Source organism: Sycon ciliatum, chromosome 7 (assembly GCF_964019385.1).
Source record: "Sycon ciliatum chromosome 7, ocSycCili1.1, whole genome shotgun sequence".
NCBI lineage: Eukaryota > Metazoa > Porifera > Calcarea > Leucosolenida > Sycettidae > Sycon > Sycon ciliatum.
In genome coordinates, this window is record NC_088649.1 from 11,313,842 (window position 1) to 11,336,053 (window position 22,212).

Here is a 22,212-nt window from a genome sequence, read left to right on the forward strand (position 1 = left end):
GTCCTTTAGGATTCTACTACTACTAGTACGGGCAGAACCAGAGTAGGATCTCTAAAATTGGTCTTTCGAGCCGGATTCAATGGATGCGAGGTCGAGAAAGGCTGACCAGAGTGTCGCCTTCGCCAAAGCAAGAATCGCGGTTCTGAACGATATCGAAAATGGATCACCTGTAAGTGCTGTCAAACTGTCACTCGTGGAGCTGGACCTAAAAGTACATTGCTTGCTTAGTACATTGCGGGAGGATCCAGAGTTGTTCGAGGAGTATGTAGCAACACAAGAAATGTATGCAAACACAGTGGCTATGGTTAGTGAGTACATGTACGGAATTTGTTCAAACTACAACAGTTCACGTGCGAGCTCTATAAGCGGTGTACAGTACACCCGGAATGCCGATAAGGTGAAAGCATACTTAGCGAGTCTAGATAAGGACACGGATCACGCACCAGGAGCTGCAGGCCTTGTCCTGAGCGCCATATGCAGCAAACAGACAGCACGAGTCGTGCACAGGCAGACGCACAGGTTCCCGAAACGGGCGAGAGTGCGCCGTTATGCGAACCCGCTGGTGATCAGACGGCTTTACAAGGCTATGGTCATCATCAAAAGGCAGATACGAAGGATCGGCAAGAGTATCCAAACGACGTAGAAGGTGCAACTGCAAATAGTGATACAACGTGGGCGAACGCTTTCGTGCCAGACATTGCTACGCCAGTGATTGTTCCAGAAAGCACCGAGTATATGATTGAGAATGCACAGCAGTTCAACACTGGGACAGCACCATTGGCCCACACTAACAACTCCATGGACACATTGTGGCAACCTGGCAAACAGACCCCAGAGACTGCATCGCAACCTGTGTCTAGGATGCAATCACAGCGCACACGCATGCAGTACACACACACACAGCCTTTGTATGTGTCGCAGTCTTTGTCGCAGCCCTTGCCTTCATGTATGTCACAACCGTTGTCTGCGTATCAGTACTTGTCGCTGCCTGTGTCGCAGCAGTCGCTGCCTGTATCGCAGCAGTCGCTGCCCGTGTCGCAGCAGTCGTTGCCGCCGTTGTATGCAGATCAGTCTTTGCCGTTGCCTGTGTCGCAGCAGTCGCTGCCCGTGTCGCAGCAGTTGTTGCCGCCGTTGTATGCAGATCAGTCTTTGCCGTTGCCTGTATCGCAGCAGTCGCTGCCCGTGTCGCAGCAGTCGTTGCCGCCATTGTCGGCAGATCAGTCTTTGCCGTTGCCTGTGTCGCAGCAGTCGCTGCCCGTGTTGCAGCAGTCGCTGCCTGTAGCGCAGCAGTCGCTGCCCGTGTTGCAGCAGTCGCTGCCTGTATCGCAGCAGTTGCTGCCCGTGTTGCAGCACTCGTTGCCGCCGTTGTACGCGTCCCAGTCGGTCTATGTGCCGAAGTCGCCGCAGCCTTTGTCTACGTTGCAGCCGTCGTCTATGCCGCAGCCGTTATCATGCATGCTACCGCCGCAGCGGTTTTCCACGCCGCTACCGAGGCTCAGGCCACAGCCGTTGTCTGGGCTGCAACAACAGCAGCAGCAGCAGCGGCAACAACTACAGCAACAGCAGCAGCAGCAGCAGCGGCAACAGCAGCAGCAGCAGCAGCGGCAACAGCAACAATACCAGCAGCAGCAACCCGCGCAGACCAGGTGGTCTGGAATGACAGCCAGCTCAACATCGTCAACAGCAGCACCAACAGACGTGTACCGACACCTGAAGAAAGTGAAGATACCTACGTTTAGTGGCGATAAAACAGCATACAGAACATGGAAAGCAGCATTCTCGGTTTGCGTAGAGCAGCAAGATTTATCGCCAGAGCTGAAATTATTGCAACTACGTCAGTGTTTGACGGGCTCAGCATTGAAAGCGATAGAATCTTATGGATACTCAGCAGCAGCGTACACCGCAGCAATCAGGCGTCTAGAACAGAAGTTTGGTGGCGATAGAAGACAGACAGCAGTGCATACAGAGGCGCTGGCGAGGCTACCAGTGATACGAATGGAACGAGCTGCCCAGGATCTGGAGAAGTTCGCTGATTTTCTCCAAGTAGCTGTCATTCACCTAGAAGACGCCGGACGCAGCCAGGAACTTCAGGCTGGTGCATTCTATCAGCAGCTCCTGAAGAAACTGCCACAGCCTCTCCTGACGCAGTACTACCGCCAGATGACAGAAAGAGGTGAAGCGGAGACGGTATGCACTCTGCTGGCCTGGGCATTAAGAGAAGCGGACTACAGAACAACAGCACAGGAGATGCTCACTGGCATCACCACACAGCCTGAGGGGACCAGTACACGCAACAAACAGACCTACAGAGAACAGCCAACAGCAGCAGCATTAGCAGCCTTTACGTCCCCGGCAAGTGCCAGTTGCGTGTTCTGTGGACAGAGTCATGAGACGGCCAGGTGCTCTGTCGTTACAAACACAGAGAAGCGGAAGGACATAGTTAAGAGCAACGGAAGGTGCTTTCTGTGTCTGAAACCGAACCACATAATCCGTCACTGTCAGTCGAAGTTGAAATGCGCCAAGTGCCAACGTCGACACCACACTACCCTGTGTGACTCAACATCTGACAGGCCATCACCTGCAACACCACCCATGTCGCGCTATGAAAAGAAGCCGGCCGCTAACAACCAGTCTAGGGCAGCATCGGCTCCAAGCAAGAAGGGACCGACCAATCCATCCGCCAGCAGCGTTACACTGTCGTCTGTCAGTGCTCTGGCATCCTCTAGCAAAAACAACAGTATGGTTTTGCTGCAGACCGCTAAAGCTATCGTCGCACCAAGCATACCGATCCGAGACAACGGGATCCCTGTGAGGGTGTTGTTCGACGGAGGGAGCCAGCGCTCGTTCGTGACACGTGATGTGCAAAGGCGGCTGGACCTAAAGACAGACAGGCAGGAAGGCTTGAATGTCAATGCCTTCGGTGATTGCTCTGTTGGGGACAGCCGTTTAAGGGACGTGGTGAATCTGACCGTACAGAGTACGGAGGGAGACCCCCTGCAGCTGGAGTGTATCGTGATTGATTCAATTTGTGCACCAGTCCAGAACCAGCACCCTGCACAAGCAGTCCAGTGCTGCGGTGCGCTACAAGGCCTCACACTGGCAGACGACAGCGACGGCACAGCCACAATCGATCTATTGATTGGAGCCGATCAGTACTGGCAATTTATGATGGGCAAGACGATCACGACGGCCTCTGGTCCGACAGCTATCCGTACGCGTCTTGGCTGGGTCTTGTCTGGTCCTGCATCAGGCCCAACAATTAGTACGACAGGTACATGCCTCGCTACTGAGGTGCACAGCTTAACGACGACAGCGGAGGTCCTTGATCAGCAGCTTCAACAATCCTGGGAGCTGGAGTCTCTTGGAATACATCCAATAACGGAGAATCAAGTCCATGCAACGCTACCTGACAACTTCCGAATCCGCAATATCGAGGAAGTCAAGAACCCGGAATTTGGTGATGTGAGAGATATACACTATGCGCCACATCAAGCCGTTGGTGGGGAAGATAGGACCACGACAAGAGTGCGTGTTGTGTACGATGCGTCATTCCGCTCAGGCAAGGGCCCATCGATCAACGTCTGCCTCAACGCGGAGCCCCATCTGCTGGAGAAGCCCCATCTGCTTGAGAAGCCCCCCTGGTGGGGCGGGTTCTTTGAGAGAATGGTGAGATGCGTCAAGCGTTGTCTCAAGAAGATCCTACACCTCTGATTGCAATATCATAAGTATTCGTTGTTGAGCTACAATACATGCATTCGTTCAGCCTTATGTACCTCAACGGAGGGAGTGTTAGATATTGCATGCGTCTTCACCTTGTACATTGTCTCTGATTGGACAGCTGCACTTTCGATGCATTTCTAGTATTCATTGCTACTGTGCGTTACCGTCGGACAACATTACGATTTATTGTTACATGTACGTTTTATGTCAAGTCAGCCTGTGTTCCCATTCGTTTTCTAGTTCTATACTTACGGCCATGACTTGTCCCGTTTATGGTTATACAGTCTTCTTCTTTTCCCGTCGTATTGCTTTCGTTTACCGGAGACTTCTACGGTATGTCTCTATTCGCCTCCACGATGTCCTTATCCTGACACTAGCATATTCTGCGTCGCGTACGGCTGGTGGGAATATCTACCCCAGCCGTCGTGATGTAGAGGCTTCCTCATCATTACTACTTGGAGGACAGTCACGAGTTCGAGTATCTCTGATACTAATGATAATGATTCTTACTGAAGTATGAGGAGAATTGTTTCCGAGTGGAAAGACACTGAGTGTCTATGTGTAATAACTATTAAAATGAGCTCAACGAAGAGCCAAAACGTCCTTTAGGATTCTACTACTACTAGTACGGGCAGAACCAGAGTAGGATCTCTAAAACCAAGACCACGAACGAATCGCACATCACTCTCATTCCCAGACCAAACTAGCACTGCGCATCACTGTACAGCATTCACTTGACAGTCACTCTCACACAGATGGAAGCAGAGGGAGGGAGGGAGGGGGGGGGGAGTGAGGGAGGGAGGGGGGGGGAGAGAGAGAGAGAGAGAGAGAGAGAGAGAGAGAGAGAAAGAGAGAGAGAGAAAGAGAGAGAGAGAATGAGAGAGAGAGAGAGAGAGAGAGAGAGAGGGAAAATACAAGTTTTCTTCTCTATGGTCTGTTGATCATGTTTCAGTTCAGGACGAAAATGTACGGCCATTTGTTTATTGTCTTTGTGCACAGGTAACCTATTTCCATCAGTTTTTGGTAAGACCATGATGTGCACTGTCGATTTTTCCGAACTTCTCAGAATTTACATTAAAAGATTGGTTGCCAACCTCTCCACATCTGCGCGAAGAAGAAACATTCCCTCTTCCAGCAATTTCGACGATTCACTCACTACACTGATGGTATACCAACACCTTCACATGCACAATTGCTGGGTTTGTTTCCTTTTTTTCTTTTTCTTTTTGTGTACTCTTCTCCTCTTTCCCCGAGTACAAGATATTTCCGAGTAAGAGATCCCCTCGACAGGCCTAGAGCCTCTGGGCTTTTTTAATTTATTTTTGAACAAGCCTCTTATACGGGCAATCACTGAACATGATATCACTGACCTGGCACAACTAAAGAAAAAGAAAACAAAAAAACATTTTAGAGCCTCTGGGTAATCCTTTAACTGCCGTATTGTCCGGGCTGTTAGTCGCACTTTAAAACGCATTGAACACTCCAAAATCGTCCCTGCGACTTAGACTCCCAATGTTGGATGTGAAACGACCAGTGCTACAGCACTCCACGCGTATAGTGCATGTATGGTGTAATGTGACTACTGTTCATGTTCTGCAATCCATCATTGTACTTTTGCGAATCATCTACATGTTTTCAGTTCTGAGTGAAGGACAAACTAGGCTGTAGTACGCGACCGAGTGACAAGGCAAACTGGTTCAGTCTCTCACGACTCAAAGCACAAGCAGTAGTCTCAGGGAATAAGATTGCACGAAAAGACAAACGTAGGTAGCACAGAAGTAAGTTAGTTAGACAGAAAACAAGAGTGAAATGGAAGGGAAGACAAAACAACAACTGAACTGGGAAACTGAAAGACGGATCCACATAAGAGATTCGAAGTCCAGCTACAGCTCCTAGCGCTAGCTAGCGATCTCTAAAGGTAACAGTGACAGTCACGTATCACTGGCCACATAAGTGTTATTGTGTGGACGGAAGAAGACATATATCGTCTAATGTAGGTAACAAGAGACCTGATGGTGCCAGCAATGAATAGTGCAATGCATAGTAATACATAGTGGTTTGCATAGGAGAACGTCCGTCTCCTACATAGGCGATATCTGTAGAACTGCACACGTGCTTCTAAACTTTTCTATCAATCGGTGACGTCTTGTTTGTACCGATACCCATCGGGTAAGGTTGTCCAATATTTCAAAGTCGGGAGTGCGGCTAATAAACCGATTGTAAAAAATTCAGGTTTTGGACTCGAAAAAAGGGGGGGGGGTGCGCCTTAGAGGCCGGTGCGGCCAACACACCGGGAACTACGGTATTTTTTTTGCCTTTTGTCTGGACGCCGACTTCTCGGGCGCTTCAAGAATAGATCTTAGCAATTAAGCAGTCTTGAGAACTGAGATGAATCTGTCAACTGAAAATTAATGTCATTTTTTCTTTTGTTTGTCTCCTGAAGATAAGTTTTCTCCCTGGCACCTTTGCTCCCTGCTGCTATTTCAGATGTTGATGAATGTACGTCCGGAACGCATACGTGTGCTTCGGATCAGAATGCTACATGTGCAAACACTTTGGGTTCTTACCAATGTTTATGCAGCAGTGGGTACACCTGGACTGGATCTAAATGTTCCGGTGAGTGAGAATTAAAAGAAACGAAAACAATATGAAGTTGGTTGTTCCAACGAGGAACACACGCTTCCTGCCAAACTTGACGCGTGATTGACTCACGACTGCCATCCGGAGCACACGAGGAGCACGTCGCACCGTCCACTTGGCAAACCTGGAAGAAAGCACCACTCCCTGCTCAATACACAGTGTGCCCGAAAAGCACCACTTATATACTGCTCTCCAGGACAAACCTTGTTCATGCTTGTGTCTCTTTGTCGTACATGCTGCTGCGTTTGTGTCTCTTTGTCGTACATGCTGCTGAACCGTGGTGCACCCTGCTGTGCTGTCTTTGACTCCTTGGTACACGCTGCTGCGCTGTCTTTGACTCCTGTGTACATGCGGCTGCACCATCTTCTGTTTCCTCCGTATACACACTTTCTCATCTTGTCCCAATTGTATACTTATTTTCCTGTCTTGTCCCCGTTGTATTCGTCCGTGTAGGACGGCTGGTGCAAGTCATTGATCGTCATTATGTGCATGCTGAACCTATATTATTATTATTCACACATATCCCCCGGATGAGTACGCGTGGCCCATGCACCATGGGGGACCCACGAATACAAAATGTTCCCTCAGCAATACCAGCAAGCAAGCAAGCAAAGATAAAAGAGAGCCCAGGCAGCGAAAACAAAACGAAGAGAGATGAGGACATAGGCAACCTATAAGTAGGTCGGAGTTTTTAAGGGGCGGGGGGGGGGGGGGGGGGGGGGTGGGCGCATGCCCCCCCCCCCCGCCCCTGCAGGCTATGCGCCTGTATGCAGTGCATAGGCTGTTGGTGCGTTGTTGGGTAACCGACGTGCCTCGTGATTGTCTGCCGGGTAAGCGACATGTAACTGCACTCTATACTAGTTCAGTGCACCCTTGTCTCACGGCACATTGTCTTTATGTTCACACGTCTGCTGGCTGCTAATACAGACGTGGATGAGTGCACATCACTGAAGCATGCATGTCTTAAGGGGGGAATGACCCTTCGCGCACGCCATACTGGACCGTACATGTCAGAACGACCACAACTTCCGTTTCCTTCAATATTTCTTGATGAAATTTTCACCATGTCTTGATGGAATAACATACAACAGATCAATGGCACTCTGAATGAAAATAAACTAAAGAAAGTTGGAAGATTTGACAACAAAAGGATAATTATCGCACAACGGACAAAAGCTAAACGGTGCGCAATTTTATCAGAATGTAGTTCATCAGAATCATCTCTTTCAGCCTTAGATATTTAGATTATAGGTACACGCAGTGCGTTTGCCTAATATCACACAGTCCTAAACATCAGTGGCAGTGGTACAGCTCTCACATGCTGCACTACCGCACATGCGCAGTTACCTCACGGATGGAATGGGCAGAATATGCACACAGGATTGAAGAAATCTCCTGCCCATAGGCAAACGCACAAGCTGACATCACACAGATTTCAAAAATGTATACTTTTGCATGTCCATTCTGTACAAGTGAGCCAGGAAACTGCGCGGAGTGTCAACAAACCACTAAAAATGGCAAAAATTCAGGGTATATTTAGGTCTATATTCAGGGTATGTTCAGCACTTTTCATACAGCACTATCACGATGCAGGCAGATAGCTGCACTAAAACTTGCCCGGTCCATAAGTATCTCCTTCCTCTTCAATAGTGGTCTCCTCCCAGCCCTTCTTTCGCCTTCTTCTCTTCTTTCTCTTCTCCTTCTCTTCTGCTGAACCTTTGCGATCGGCTTTGCTGATGCGGGTGAAATCCTCATCTTGGCATGCTTTGTGGGTCAGCACGCCAGGTACACAGTCTGCTTCCAGAAGCACACTCTCCACAGCCAGTGCACCATCATTGAAGTGGGCAACTGCAAGGCTGGCAGCGAACCGGACAACATCAGCGCCACAGAAGCTTTCCTTCTGGCACATACCCCAGATGACGCCGTTGAAGCTTTCATTTACCCTTCATCGTCTTCTTCAGCTCCCGCAAGCCCGTGCCGATGCGTTTCTGTACATGTCCAATGCACTCCTCCTTTTCAATGGCTACACCATTGTACGGGTCAGCTTCAACAACAGAATTGAATGCCTTACTGTCGCCATCTCCGATGTACGTTGTATACCGGAGACCACGATCAGCAACAGAGCGACTCCATATAATGACAGCTGCCTCGCTCTCCATGGCTGGTGCGGATCGCGCTGTATTCACTCCACAGGTGTGGGTACCTTTCCAGGCAGTGAAATCAACTGCACTAATTCTCCCGGACTCCTTCCGGTCGTTCCGCACGACACATTCCTGGCAGTACTTGCTGCTCACGTGTATGTCCAGTACACGGCCTGTTCTCCACGATATACAGGCAAAGACACCGTAGAGAGACGTATAGCCGCGCCTCATCCTGGTGCCATCGCAAGTTACCGCCACAGTGTCGCAACCATTCAGCACCTTCACCTCGTCAGCAGCATTCACCATGCTCTTATGAGCCACAGTGGCTACAGCGATCACGAGCGCTTCCTGGTGACGGGTGTAGGCATGTGTGTTCACAGGGCTGGGCATGTCCATGGTTCCGCAGAACTTATTCAGAGCGGCACGTCCCTTGCCAATTCTCCGCATGGCCAACACTGATCGCCGGTTGACGTCAAAGAACCGCTTCTCTTTCAGGCATAGGTTAAATCTCCAACTGTGACATTGTCGCACTGCACGTGCACCACCGATGCGAGGCCAACGGCGCAGCAGTCAACAATATTTATTTTTCCAGATTTGCACTCGCTACACACAGTGGCCACGTCCAGAAGCTCCTGAAGACACTTTAGGTACACAATTCTGTTGCTCCGCAAGCAATCCTCTTCTATCTCTTCTCCAGATCCCTCAGACGCCTCAGTATCGTCGTCCTCAGAACTGTCTGGGTTCGAGTTCACATCTGAGCCGTCGCTGCTGTCAAAGCTTTCATCAGCTAAATAGGCCGGCTTCCTGCTCAACTTTCGCGTGGACGCGCTCTTCTCAGTCACTTCAACATCACTGGCGACCTCAGGAACCTCAACGACATCGTCGACTTCAGCAGCAGCTGGCTTTGGACCAAAATATTTCCTTTTCTGTCGTCTAGAACGTCCACTCGAGCTCGTTCTTCGGTTCCCCATTGTTCAAATTATTTCAAATAATTATTTTGTTCTCAAGGCAAAAAGCTAGCTGTTCAGCGCTTCTCCTTGTACGCCATGGTATCCAGTAGCAACGATTTCAAGTGAAAAACTCGCTAGTAGTACGCGGTTTCAGTGAAAATCACCGACTGCATGGAGTGCAAAATTGTACAAATTTTCGTTCCGTGCGTACTCATTTTCATTTGAATTGTTGAATTTGAAACGGTCGTAACTTTGGAACCAGTAGTCCGTTTCACCAAAAATTTTGTTTCTACACCCTATAGGGTCCGCTGGCCTAGTTGGATACCCAAAACAGCCAGAATTGAAACTTTCAATTTTTGAGTATCTGAAGGGTCATTCCCCCCTTAAAGGGGCACTCCGGCTTCATTTTCGACGCCGAGTTTTCGATGCCAAGACGAAGGTTGGTGAAAGAGAAGACCCCTCGAACAAGAACGAGTCTCCAGAAGCGATCGAGTCGAGCAGGAAGACGACTTTTCAATTTCGGCCGAGCGAGCGCTGATGACGTAATGAGGGATTAGCTTGCCAGTGGAAATGCATCTGCGCACATACATTTCACACACTTTTTGGCCAATTTTCAATCGAAGAAGAGGTTGTTTGCTATGTTCTCCCAACGCCGTGAGCGATCCCGTCTTCTATACCCTTCCAGGTACCCTGAAGGTCCTCCAGAGGAGAATTTATCTCCATCAAAGCGTTGTTGATCCGCTAAATTCGTCTCGAGACATATTCACCCAGTGCAGTGCTGATAAATGTAGAATGTTGAATCTGTGATAATTGTCGACGATGGACAGAAAGGTTGATAGCCGCTATCGCAGGGAAAGTGAAGCTGCTGGAAGTAACAACGGGGAGCTTGTTAGCATCACTTGATCAAAGCAGCTAGACGGCATCTGACTATTTGTCTCGCCCTCAGTTTAGTGAATTTTATGATCAGAACATTTTTCGATCAGGATCCCTTCTACAAGATGTGTAGTACAGGTGATTTCTGAACTTGACGATATGGAGACCGACCAGTAGACCTACCAACAACGTGTACCTGCAGGAAATTCACCCAAGGCTATTGCTAATGCTATCCTCTTCAGGGCTGTTGTTTTTTTAGTAAAAATATGTTCACTTCTCTCAACATACTCCTGCATGGCAGCAAGAGGGTGCGCTATGGAATTCAATGCCACAATCTTCGCCCAGCTGTGGATGAAGCATGGTCAAGTCATGGCAGTACATATACTGGAACCAGATGAGAAATTGAAGTTCATTTGTGATGCGAAGTTTGACAGTCCCAGTGACCGAGTCAAGCGTTGTCTTTTGCCGTGGCACAAATTGCTGAAGAATCCGAGATGGTCGTGGAATTATGCACATGGATACTACCAGAAATAATGGTGGCATGAACCATTGTGGAATGGGACAGCTCACGGAGAATACTGGAATAGCTCAAGTATCTCTAGGCGATTGTAAATCCTGTTCTGGCTGATAGCTTCGGCCTGCTGCGCCCGTCCATGTACAATGATGGGAACATGCATTTCTGTTTTCTACACTAGTATTTGCTATCTACTGTACTGTGGTATTACAGTTGCAGGTCCCTTACCGTAATGTCGCGTGCATAAGCCGGATTTGTGCATAAGCCTGTCTCGTGTAGAAGCATGAAATCTGCAACAGCTTTTCGCGTACAAGCCTGTCGCATGCATAAGCCGGGCCAGTACACGAGACGCGCCACGTGTCGCGTGCGTAAGCCGGGCTACTACGCAAGACTGGTGAGCGCGCCTTTTACATGTTCATGTTTGCATGGTACCGTACACTTGCGAAAAAAAAGAAAAAAAATCCCGTTGGAAAATGTTGGTTTTGACGTCCAAAAGTCAGCAGTTTGCGCATACAAGCCTGGTCATTGAGTGGTGCTTGTCATATAAGCCTGTCTCGTGTATAAGCCTGTCTTGTGTACAAGCCTGACTCCATCACCGGCTTATAGGCATATAAGCCCCGGCTAATGCACGCGACATTACAGTATATAGAAATATGTTCAACCCCCCCCCCCCCCCACACACACATAAATATGAACTAACAATTTCACTGTTGGACTCGCCGGCGGCTAGAGAGCAAAGGATTAATTTATAGCAAAGAAAAGGACCAGGGAACTACAAGTTATGCCATAATGTCCACGAACAATTTCACTGTATTTGAAATAATTTTGTTTGATACCCTGAGAACTCTGAAACTTTGCAGCACTGTGGATTATATGTGGATACAACATTTATGGAAGGAACACATAGTTCAAATAATTATAGCACTGAATTGTTGAGATTGTGAGCACATTCCAATCAGTACTCTACATATTTATAAGCGGTGGCTATCGTTAGGAATAGGTCGTGAGTTGTCAGAGTGCTCTAGTATATGAGAGAATGTTTTGTTTGTCTAATCGACGGCTCGTTTGAAGCCAGAGTTGTTTGAACTTGTTTCAGTCGACTTGATTCTAGACAGTAGTCGAAGGAGTACTATGAAGTATACACCAGGCGTAGTCCGTAAGGTATCTCGTGAGAATTCTGTCGGTACACATCGGGTATCAGCTTGCAAAGATGGCTCCTCTCTGTTTCTTGAAAGCCTGTATAGTTGGACTGTGGCTCCAGCGATTCCCTTCTCAGAGCAGGTACCCAATACGGTCAATGCATATTGGACAGGCCTGTGTGCACAACAGAAATAGTGGAGAGAAATCTCTCAGCTCATGAACACATCAGTGAAGTTTAAACTGCCGTTGTTTGTGGCCATCAGTATAAACCTATCGACTACAGTCAAATCTGTCGTAAGCGACCGCCCCTTGGTGCAAGAAAAAGCGGTCGCTTACGGCAGATGGTCTCTTACGGCAGATGTATGGTAAATCCGGCATACCAGGTATATGCTTCCATGTACTCCAATCGACGAGAATAATGTGATTTTAATAATATTAAAAATCACATTATTTTATTGGATATTCAACGACGACCATACCCGTATAGTACGCGTATGCGACACGGCAGTAGATCGACACTGCCTGGACTTGAGACTGAGAGCTACAGCACAGCCTCAGTACAGGCCAGGCGCCAGTCGATCGCACTTGCAAGACAGCGCATTTTCACACTTTGCAGTTGACAGCACACTGGCAAGTACAGTTTCGCACCTTACTGAACCTGGGTCGCGGTCGCTTACAGCAGATTCGAATGCAGCCACCGTGCATGAAATCGCGGTCGCTGGTCGCGCACAGCAGATGGTCGCTCTGGACAGATCAGTTTGTATGTGAAACCGTCGGTGCACGGAAAATCGGTCGCTAACGGTAGATGGTCGCCTACAGCAGAGGTCGCTAACGGCAGATTTGACTGTATAAGAATAATGTGCAAAAAAAACCTCTATAACTACAGCTGGGGCCATGGAATTATAAAGCATCTAACTTAGGGAACTGCCAATTCTGGTCGGAGTTGCGTTCGAGGCCTGCAATTCATGATGGCTATCGTATGTTGCATTGACCAGAGATCATATAAAACGTCCATGCCACATTGAAACACGCACTACTTTCGAGTACTTTGGTATCCCCCACCAAATGGGCATTCGTTCCCGGGGTGGCAGGCGTCACCCTTCGCTATGCCTGGATCAGATTTCATTGACCCCAACTGTCATGAAGAATCATTTTTACTTTGACTGGATTTCAGTATTGTAGAACTGCAGAATAAATTTTGTTGTATTTGGGCAACCATTTCTCTACAAACGCTCTATTCGGAAAATAATTTTTTTAATAAAATACATGTCCAAATTCCACATCTACCCAAATCGGAATACTTGATCACGTATTCAGTCCTACACGGAATGTTTAGAAAACGCCAGGGAATAGGAATTTGCTAACGAGAACTCCAGGCCAGGGTACTAGCATACGGACAAAACAAGATAAAAACTCACCAGTATATTTGTAGTAATTCATGTCGGTGTAATATTCACGATAAGCAACGAGGCACCCTCCGATTTGGTCAAGCTGCTTTGAAGTCTGGTTGTTCAGGTGATACAAACGGGCTCCCCGTTGTTACTTCCAGCAGCTTCACTCTCCCTGCGACAGCGGCTATCAGCCTCTCTCTCCATCGTCGACAATTATCACAGATTCAACATTCTACATTTATCAGCACTGCACTGGGTGAATATGTCTCGAGACGAATTTAGCGGATCAACAACGCTTTGATGGAGATAAATTCTCCTCTGGAGGACCTTCAGGGTACCTGGAAGGGTATAGAAGACGGGATCGCTCACGGCGTTGGGAGAACATAGCAAACAACCTCTTCTTCGATTGAAAATTGGCCAAAAAGTGTGTGAAATGTATGTGCGCAGATGCATTTCCACTGGCAAGCTAATCCCTCATTACGTCATCAGCGCTCGCTCGGCCGAAATTGAAAAGTCGTCTTCCTGCTCGACTCGATCGCTTCTGGAGACTCGTTCTTGTTCGAGGGGTCTTCTCTTTCACCTACCTTTGTCTTGGCATCGAAAACTCGGCGTCGAAAATGAAGCCGGAGTGCCCCTTTAAAGGTGCGGACATTCGGTAAAAGGAAATTGTGTGGAATTTTTCTCTGGTATAGCATCACTTCGGTCTTGTAGAATCACGAACGAACGTGAAATTTCCAGGACCTGTACTGGTACTCTGGACCCTGAATCGACTGGTCTTATGTTTCTTTTTTTCTCCTTTCTTCTGACATAGATATACCTGGAAGTTGGCAAACAAACGCAGACAAAGTTTAATAGTGTCCAGGGTTTGGACTGCAACTTTCCCTGCCACATCCCAATGTTCAACAAGCACCTGAAATGACACAGCAGTGCAGTTGCCGTGTTCCTTTCTTCGGACCTCTCACTCGGAAAGGTGTTTTCTGTGGCGAGAAGCCTGTAGCGCGGCATTGTTTTGGCAAGGTGCTGCGAGGATTGTCCCAACATTGTTTTGATGCAGCCAACATCCACACCCGCAGTGTCATGCTGTGCTGCTAAACTTTATTAGACCCCAAAGCAAAGTCCTGAATTGAGTGTTTCACCCTGCCACCTTGGTTAATGCTGCTCAACTCGCTGGCTGTCTTCTGTTATCTTCTCTTTGCCCGCACTTTCTTTGGGCCGATATCATCTGGGCATTCAGTGTCGTTCAAGCCGGCCATAGTATGATCAAGATTCATTGATGTGTGTGTGCGTGTGTGTGTGCGCGCATGTGCATGTGTGCGGGCGCGTGTGTGTCCATGTATGTACATGTAGTTCAGTAAGTGATCTCTAACCTTCATTTCAGCACTTGACTCAAGTGCATGGGTAATCATTCCCACAGCTGGTTCCGGTTCATGCTCAACTGTGGTGGTGCATGGTCAAGGCTTTGGCCATTTCGGTTCCAGTGTTCCGACCAGGATCACATGACCGACTCGGTGACTTTAAAAGTACTGACTGCTGCTGAAGAACTGGGGGTTCGCAGTCGTAACCTTAACCATTTTTATTTTTTTCATGTAGAACTGTCTGAGCTAGATAGTTACACAGTTGAACCGCCGTGTGCATACAGATATTCTGCACCTGGCAACATTCTAGTCTGTTCTTTCTTCGGCTGCCGTGCGCCCTGCACCATTTCACAGTCCGGTGTTCAAGTGTTACTAACATGTTCAGAGGTATAGGCGGCGCATAGTCTTGATTCACTTGAATCAAGTAGATCAGATTTCAATCTTCATTGAGTAACAATCCAGTATGAACAACACATTATTATTATGATGAGTGTGCACACAATCATACTAGTACAATCATGTACACTGTACTCGTGTTGACATACCGGTAATTATGACTGTGTCCATCACCGGTTGCATTCGTGTTTCAGAAACTACTACTTTATAAATTATACAGTCTCTGGTCTACTCTATGCAGCGAGACAGAATGTAATAGTGGATCAAGAGTACATAACTCCCGGGGAGGGGGGGGGGGGTGTACTCTTGGTAGGTTCTACAAGGCAGCTACATTTTTACAAAGCTGGCTAGCTACACTGTAATTATACTAGGGCTCAAACGGTTAGTCCGATTAACCGGTTGCAGACCGGTTACGAAGAATTAACGGTTAACCGATAAAGATAACGGTTATGCAGTAACTTTTCAGTCAATTTTTCAAGTATCAGGTCGTTGCAAAGTATGCACTTTCGCAGGCTGTCGCACGCGTACGCAATTTCTGGGCTGTCAACTCGGTCATATCTGGTCTCTTGGTGTGAGAGTATGTATGAATGAGCATGCAAGAGAATGTCCATTGTGTGCGTTGTACTGAATAGGGTACTTTTTTGAATGAGTACAGTCAAATATACGGTTAAAAAAGAGTCCGCAGGATTGCCGTGGCTTATAGGTTATAACCGTTAAACCGACCGTTAGCTTAGCAGTTAAAGGGGAAGTTAAGGCAAAAATTAAAATTTCACCAGTTGTAGTCTTCGGGGTGCTGAGTCGAATGGTCTTGGTCCGAGAAAGCTGAGACGCTCCCTTCCTACTTGAATCCCAATCGAACTCGCGCACTTCCACTGAAACTGGGTGACTGCGCCCTACTAGATGGGGATTTGTATGCAAAATCTCACTAAAAGCGCCATTTCGTTCTTATAAAAGCACGGATGACCGCGATTGGCCCACATGTTGTAGTCTTTTGGACGCTGAGTCGACTGGTTTTGGTCCGAAAAGGCTGCAATGCAGCGTTCCTCCTTTATTCCCAATCGAACATGGCTGAACAAGCGGTCACGTGCTCCTGCGTACACCAGGGGTAAAACCAGGGAGTCGTAAAATACCGGTATTTTACGACTCCCTGGGTAAAACCGTGACCGGGATGATGACGTCAGACGTTTTAAAAAAGGTTTTTGCATCTGTAAGGTTTATGCCGGGAAATTTCGAAAGTGCGTAAATAATAATATTATTTTAGTTTAAAAAAGTGTTTGAAAAAAGGTGGTGAAGCTTCATCCAGGCCAAGTGGGGATATCGGCGGATGGGACCAAGAAAGCAGGTAGTAACCAGGAGTCCACACTCAGCTGATCTCAATCAGCCTCTCAGTCTGAGATCTACCCTAGTATTCAGCATGAGCATTGTTACATCCACAATGGAATCCTGAGTCAGTTGTGCGTAGCATCATTTGTCAAGGCGGACGTGGTTTGTCAACGAATCGCCCATTTCGTCCCCAGAGTCAGCCCAGGTCAGCTCTCAGGCGCGTACAGTAACAGTACGGTAAGTGCAAAGCAAGTACAGGTCGTCCCTCGTTAATACATAATCTCTGGGACTTGACAAATGTTATGTATTAACGGGGTTTATGTACTAAACGAAAGTGTACATAACTTGCTTGTATACCAGAATTTTGCACTTTTTCAACTTTTCTGAGTGTTTCTTGCTGCCATGACTAGGGACCGAGATATTCTTGATTCCCTCGATATAACATAAAAATTATGTTATAACGGTCACAGTCTGCGAAGATTCTACAGTTTACATGATACATGCCCAGCCGCGCCTGTACAGTCACTCGAAAAAACAGAGCTTTGTCGGTTTGTGATGTGCGCTCTGATTTCTGAGATAATTGCGTCCACAAGTAGAAACTAGAACACGACGTGCCTCCACTGGAAGGCCAAAAGACCAACAAATTATGTACTATTGAGGTAGGTGGCATGCGGGTACGGAGAAATGTTATGTACTAACGGGGTTTATGTACTAACGAATTATGTACTAACCGACAAAATTTGTATGGAAGTGACCACGTTTCGTCCGGGACTTGAGATTTCTTATGTACTAACGGGGTTTATGTACTAACCGGACTCGTATTAACGGGGGACGACCTGTACATGTACAGCAGAACTAACCCTGATAAGACGTATCCAGAAAGTGTACTTAGTAGCCGAGGTACTTCTCATCATAACACTACATTGTACAGTATCAGAGTTCGTACTAAGTGAGTTCCACTGTGGTCTAATGGCACAGTGCACTAGTATAGTGGCACAATGCACTGTGGCATGTATGATGTAGTCATGTTCTCATGTACATGTCTGTACTGGTCATATTCTAATGCGAGTGCGAGCAATTCATGTGTTCCGCGCAGAAGGCACAGCGAATTTTCCGTGTGTGCTAGTTATCATTTTCACGGTTACGCTGCACATCGTACGAGAAAAAATCCCCACACCGATCATGTACTCAGCACAGTGCTGCTCAGTGAAATCCAGTCGTGTCACTCAAGTCACGTGACACGCCGGGCGTTGCACAGCCCTAGCCCTGCGGACACTGGGCTGAGAAAATGGTGCAAGGCACAAACTTGAGTGACGCGACTGGATTTCAGTAAGCAAGGCTGTAGAGCAGAATAAGAAAAAGAAGAAAACTGCAGGGGCAAAGGCCTTGTTACTCCAGAGTTTGTTCGTTTTTATTTTACTTCACCAGATACCGTAAACAGCCTAATGTTTGCGACGTACTAATGTTTGCTAATCTTGCGAGAAGAGCATAATGCAAATATTAACCACCGTGAAATCAAACTGCAACAGTGGGTGTATACGTGTGGCCCCAGTGCTCCGCAAACATTCGCCATCGTACACTCGCTGGTTCTGAGAGATCGCAAACATGTAGTGACGTAAACATTGGGCGGTTTGCAGTACATTAATACAGTCAAACCTGTAAAGGCGACCACTCGGATAAGGCGACCACCTGTCCTAGAAGACCACTGCAACCAGCACCAAGGGATGCTATTTCCAGTCAAATGACCCTGGATAAGGAGACCACCTGGTATCTGAGACCACGTTTTGAAGGTCCCTTGAGCGGTCGTCTTAGACAGGTCTCACTGTACAGTCGTTTCTACTTTCTCATCTAACCATACGGCTAGACGCTCAATACAAGATGAAGAGGAGTAGAGAAAGCCGTCATGGGGCCGCAGGTATGCGCAGCTGGGCGATGAATCGTGTGCACCTGAGGCTGAGCAGCTTGGAGAACTACGGACCGATACAGCACCGGCTGGTGAAGCGTAGAAAACGAACTGAAAACGCCCCGTTTTGGCAGAAAGTTCGCCGGTTTGCAAGGGTTCCTGATTATCGAATGCTGGCTTAGAGAGGGACAACTGAATATGAACTGTAGTCACGGTTCAATGCTGAAATATTTACTCGCACATATGTCTGTGGTGCGTGACTTTGTTTTTATTCATGTGCTCTGATACTAACGCCGTCCTGCACTCTGCTATGTCCTGTACACTGCACAACAATTTTAACAAACATCAATTTCCTGAACATGTCCACCAATCACATGAGACACATGGCCAACCAACACTTGGGTGGTCTTTCTTTGGGGTCGATGGAGTTGTGTGAGATCCAGTACAGCGGCCACATTTGTACATGTACAGCGTTATGTACATGTATATAAACAAGGCCGGTCAAGGCAGCTTGGATAGAATGCTCATTACACAAATGTGCAGAGCGATATGCAGCTAAGCAGACCCTTCGCCTCCGGCGTGTGTACATATATGTACCTGTTGTTGGTTCGCAGCATGTTACAAGGCGGAGGGCACACTGTGCTCGGAAACAGTGTACATGTATACAGTCGACTTCGCTAATAACGACTGCGGATATAACGACAGAATTTCCATGCCCAGAGCAAAGTCCCATCCAACTGTAATACATATAATGAGACTTCGGGTATAAGGACACTTCGCGAATAACGACACTTTTCTGATGCCCCGCCGAGTGTCGTTATAAGCGAAGTTGACTGTACCATACTACAACCATCCACGGTTGGCAGAGCCCCGGTCTTGCGACCATTTGAACCGTATGGGTGTTAGCCCTGGTTCTGACCCTCATTATACTAGGGAGTTGTTTGAGTCTTCTTGGGGTTTTTTTTGTTATTGTTCCCGGCAGTCGTGTATATGTACCTGTATATAATTATTTGGCGTTGTACTTCGAGTTCATCCTGACAACTCTATCATTGAATGTGGCTGAATTCGAACATGCCGCTTCATAAGAGCTTTCTTCCACGACCGGTTTCAGACAACGGGACTCTCACATCTCTAGCCTCTAACTAGGCATGTGCAGCATGTGCCGTGGTATCCACAGACATAAAAAAGTGTGTGTGATTCTTGCTGATAACTTGAAGCTGGCAAGGCATTTTTTTAAACATTCGTGGAATCATAACCCTGTGATTTATATGTAGTGTTTGGAATTTTAAAGCGGTATCGATAGCTAGCTGGCAAGGCGTAGTTCAAAGTCCACTGTACACCGCACTGGTTAGTTCAGTGTGCGTGACTCACGTGCGCAGGCCGTTCTGGCCGGGTCAGAGTGCACGATAGCTGTGTCTATAGTACGTATCGCAGTTCAGCGTATCTGTGCAAGCACTTTGCCGTACCTACAGTCGACTCCACTTACACCGAACTCACATATGGCGAATTTTGTGATAATATAGCGAATCCCTGTCCATGTCTCTGTTTGAACCCATACAAAATGTTGAGCCCTTTTATTAACAAACAGTTTTCGTTTGTAACGAACCAAATCTTGTAGGGCCGCATGTAAACCAAGTGCACTCATGCTGTCTTGGGCCACTTGTCAGTCTTGACTTACCGCTTGTATAGTGTGAGTGCATTTCTGTTAACGAACTTCGGCTATACAGAACTAATTTTCCTGGACAATGATGTTCGTTATATCAGGAGTCCACTGTACATGTGTTGTGGGCACATGCTTGAATACTTAGAATGCCCTGATGTTTAGACGTTTCCCCCTTGCAATTTGGGGTTATCAGCATTCCACCTATATGATATTATAAATGTGTCTCGTGTTTGCCACGACACACACACATGCGCACGCGCGTACACACACATAATTTTACACACACAGGCATGAACATGCGTGTACGTACGTACACACACACACACACACACACATGCATGCGTGCGAATGATATTGCTTCGGAGATACACTGAGCGTCTCCATTCGGAACACACCATGTCAAGGCGTGCAGCAAGGATGTGTACTACAGTCAACTTTGCGTATAACGACACTCGGCGGGGCATCAGAAAAGTGTCCTTATTCGCGAAGTGTCCTTTTATCCGAAGTCTCATTATAATTATGTATTACAGTTAGGTGGGACTTTGCTCTGGGCATGGAAATTCTGTCGTTATATCCGCAGTCGTTATTAGCGAAGTTGACTGTACATGTATGTGCCATAATCAGTCATATATGGTTCACATGTACAAGTACTGGCGATGTGCCTCGGTCCTACAGTGAAACTCCCCTAATCCGGGCAGGTTGGGACCGGGCGCTGCCCATACTCCCCTAATCCGGGCAGGTTGGGACCGGGCACTGCCCATACTCCCCTAATCCGGGCAGGTTGGGACCGGGCGCTGCCCATACTCCCCTAATCCGGGCAGGTTGGGACCGGGCACTGCCCATACTCCCCTAATCCGGGCAGTTTGGGACCGGGTGCTTCCTGTAACTAGGGATTGCCTGCAACTCAGAACGTATATACTGATTGTATGCAGTGTGTTCAGCAACATTACATGCTGTGAGTTTTAAATACATGTCTCTGTTTTAGTTAACATGACGTTGTGCAGTAGCAGCGTCCATTCTTTCTGTCTCGTTGTTAATCCACCATATTGAGCACTCTTTCTTTGTGACACGTGTATTTGTGTGTACGCGTGCGCTTGTGTGTGTGTGCGTGTGCGTGCGGGCGTGCGTGTGTGTGTGTGTGTGTCTGTCTGTCTGTGTGTCTGTACTCTGTGTTTGCAGTTTGTTGCATAAAGCTATCCAGCAGACCCATGTGATGAGTGACTTTCTGACTCAGCAGAATGTCGCTTCAGCGCCTTCTAAATGTAGTCCGGGATAAAGTCATATGGCCCATTTCTTCTCTGCGCGAACTCACTCCAAGAGCCGACAGTTTGGTTCAAGCTGACCCGTCCTGTACGAAAGCGGTCACTACGAAACAGCCAACCAGGCCAGCAGTGCGTACGTACTCCTTGAACAAGACGGCAGTAGATACAGCGAGAAACACCCATACCATCAAAACAAGTCATGTCCTTGATGCTGTGGGTGCTATCATTGCTCTGAAGAAAGAGCTACCGGCAGGCAGATTTTGCTCGGATCACCTGATGTCCCGGCGCTGTCTGATTCAGCGTCACGTGAATGAGATATACTCTGTTTCAGTTTTGCAAGATATTTTGCGTCTATGCGAACATTCCATTGAGGAGAATGGCAACATCACCGAACTGGTAATCTCGGTACTGGATCGTGTTGCTAACTTGCCTGATCATGCTTGGGATACGTCTAAGCAAGTCGAACTCCTATGGATTTTAATCCGGGTATCTCAATGTCGTTGCACCACAGAGCGCTTTAGCCGGGGACTATCGAAGATCATTGATGTGTCCTGGATGACTGCTTCTGAAGTCATTATCGCTTCTAATACTCTCCTCAGACTCCATATAGTCAGCTCCAGTATTGCATCTAGGCTAGCTGAAAGATATCTGGAATTGTCATCAACGGGGTCAGCCAAGAGCCCACATTCGAAAGTACGCAGCCTTCTTCTGTACTGTGCACTGTGCAAAGTAGACAGCCAACCGCTCATCAACGTGATCGGTACTATGCAGATTCTTGCAGGTATGTTTGACTTTGTATTGGGACTTGTCTTTGCATGCACGACCTCCACCACAGACCCAGTCAACAATACTACTGACACCTGCTGTGACCTATTTGGTTTGCTTACACTTTACCTGCCAGCCTGTAAAAAGCATTCTCAAAGCGGATTCCACGGCCCCAA

At 47.6% G+C, this 22,212-nt stretch overlaps 1 protein-coding gene and 1 long non-coding RNA gene across 2 annotated transcripts in view; one reads left to right on the forward strand and one right to left on the reverse strand.

The window, feature by feature from the left end:
- LOC135821618 (fibrillin-1-like) overlaps positions 1 to 7,433 on the forward strand; it is a 15,397-nt gene extending 7,964 nt beyond the window's left edge. Inside the window, exons 5-7 of the mRNA XM_065334615.1 lie at positions 4,720 to 4,743; positions 6,208 to 6,336; positions 7,288 to 7,433. Of these exons, the coding sequence (XP_065190687.1) occupies positions 4,720 to 4,743; positions 6,208 to 6,336; positions 7,288 to 7,433 (299 nt within the window). The remainder of the gene's footprint in view (positions 1 to 4,719; positions 4,744 to 6,207; positions 6,337 to 7,287) is intronic.
- Positions 7,434 to 11,565: 4,132 nt separating this feature from the next.
- On the reverse strand, positions 11,566 to 13,977 carry LOC135820981 (uncharacterized). Its single transcript, XR_010554237.1, has 2 exons — positions 13,397 to 13,977; positions 11,566 to 12,152 (listed from the first exon to the last, which is right to left on the reverse strand). It is a non-coding gene; the product is annotated as an uncharacterized LOC135820981 (long non-coding RNA).
- Between the last annotated feature and the right edge of the window lie 8,235 nt (positions 13,978 to 22,212).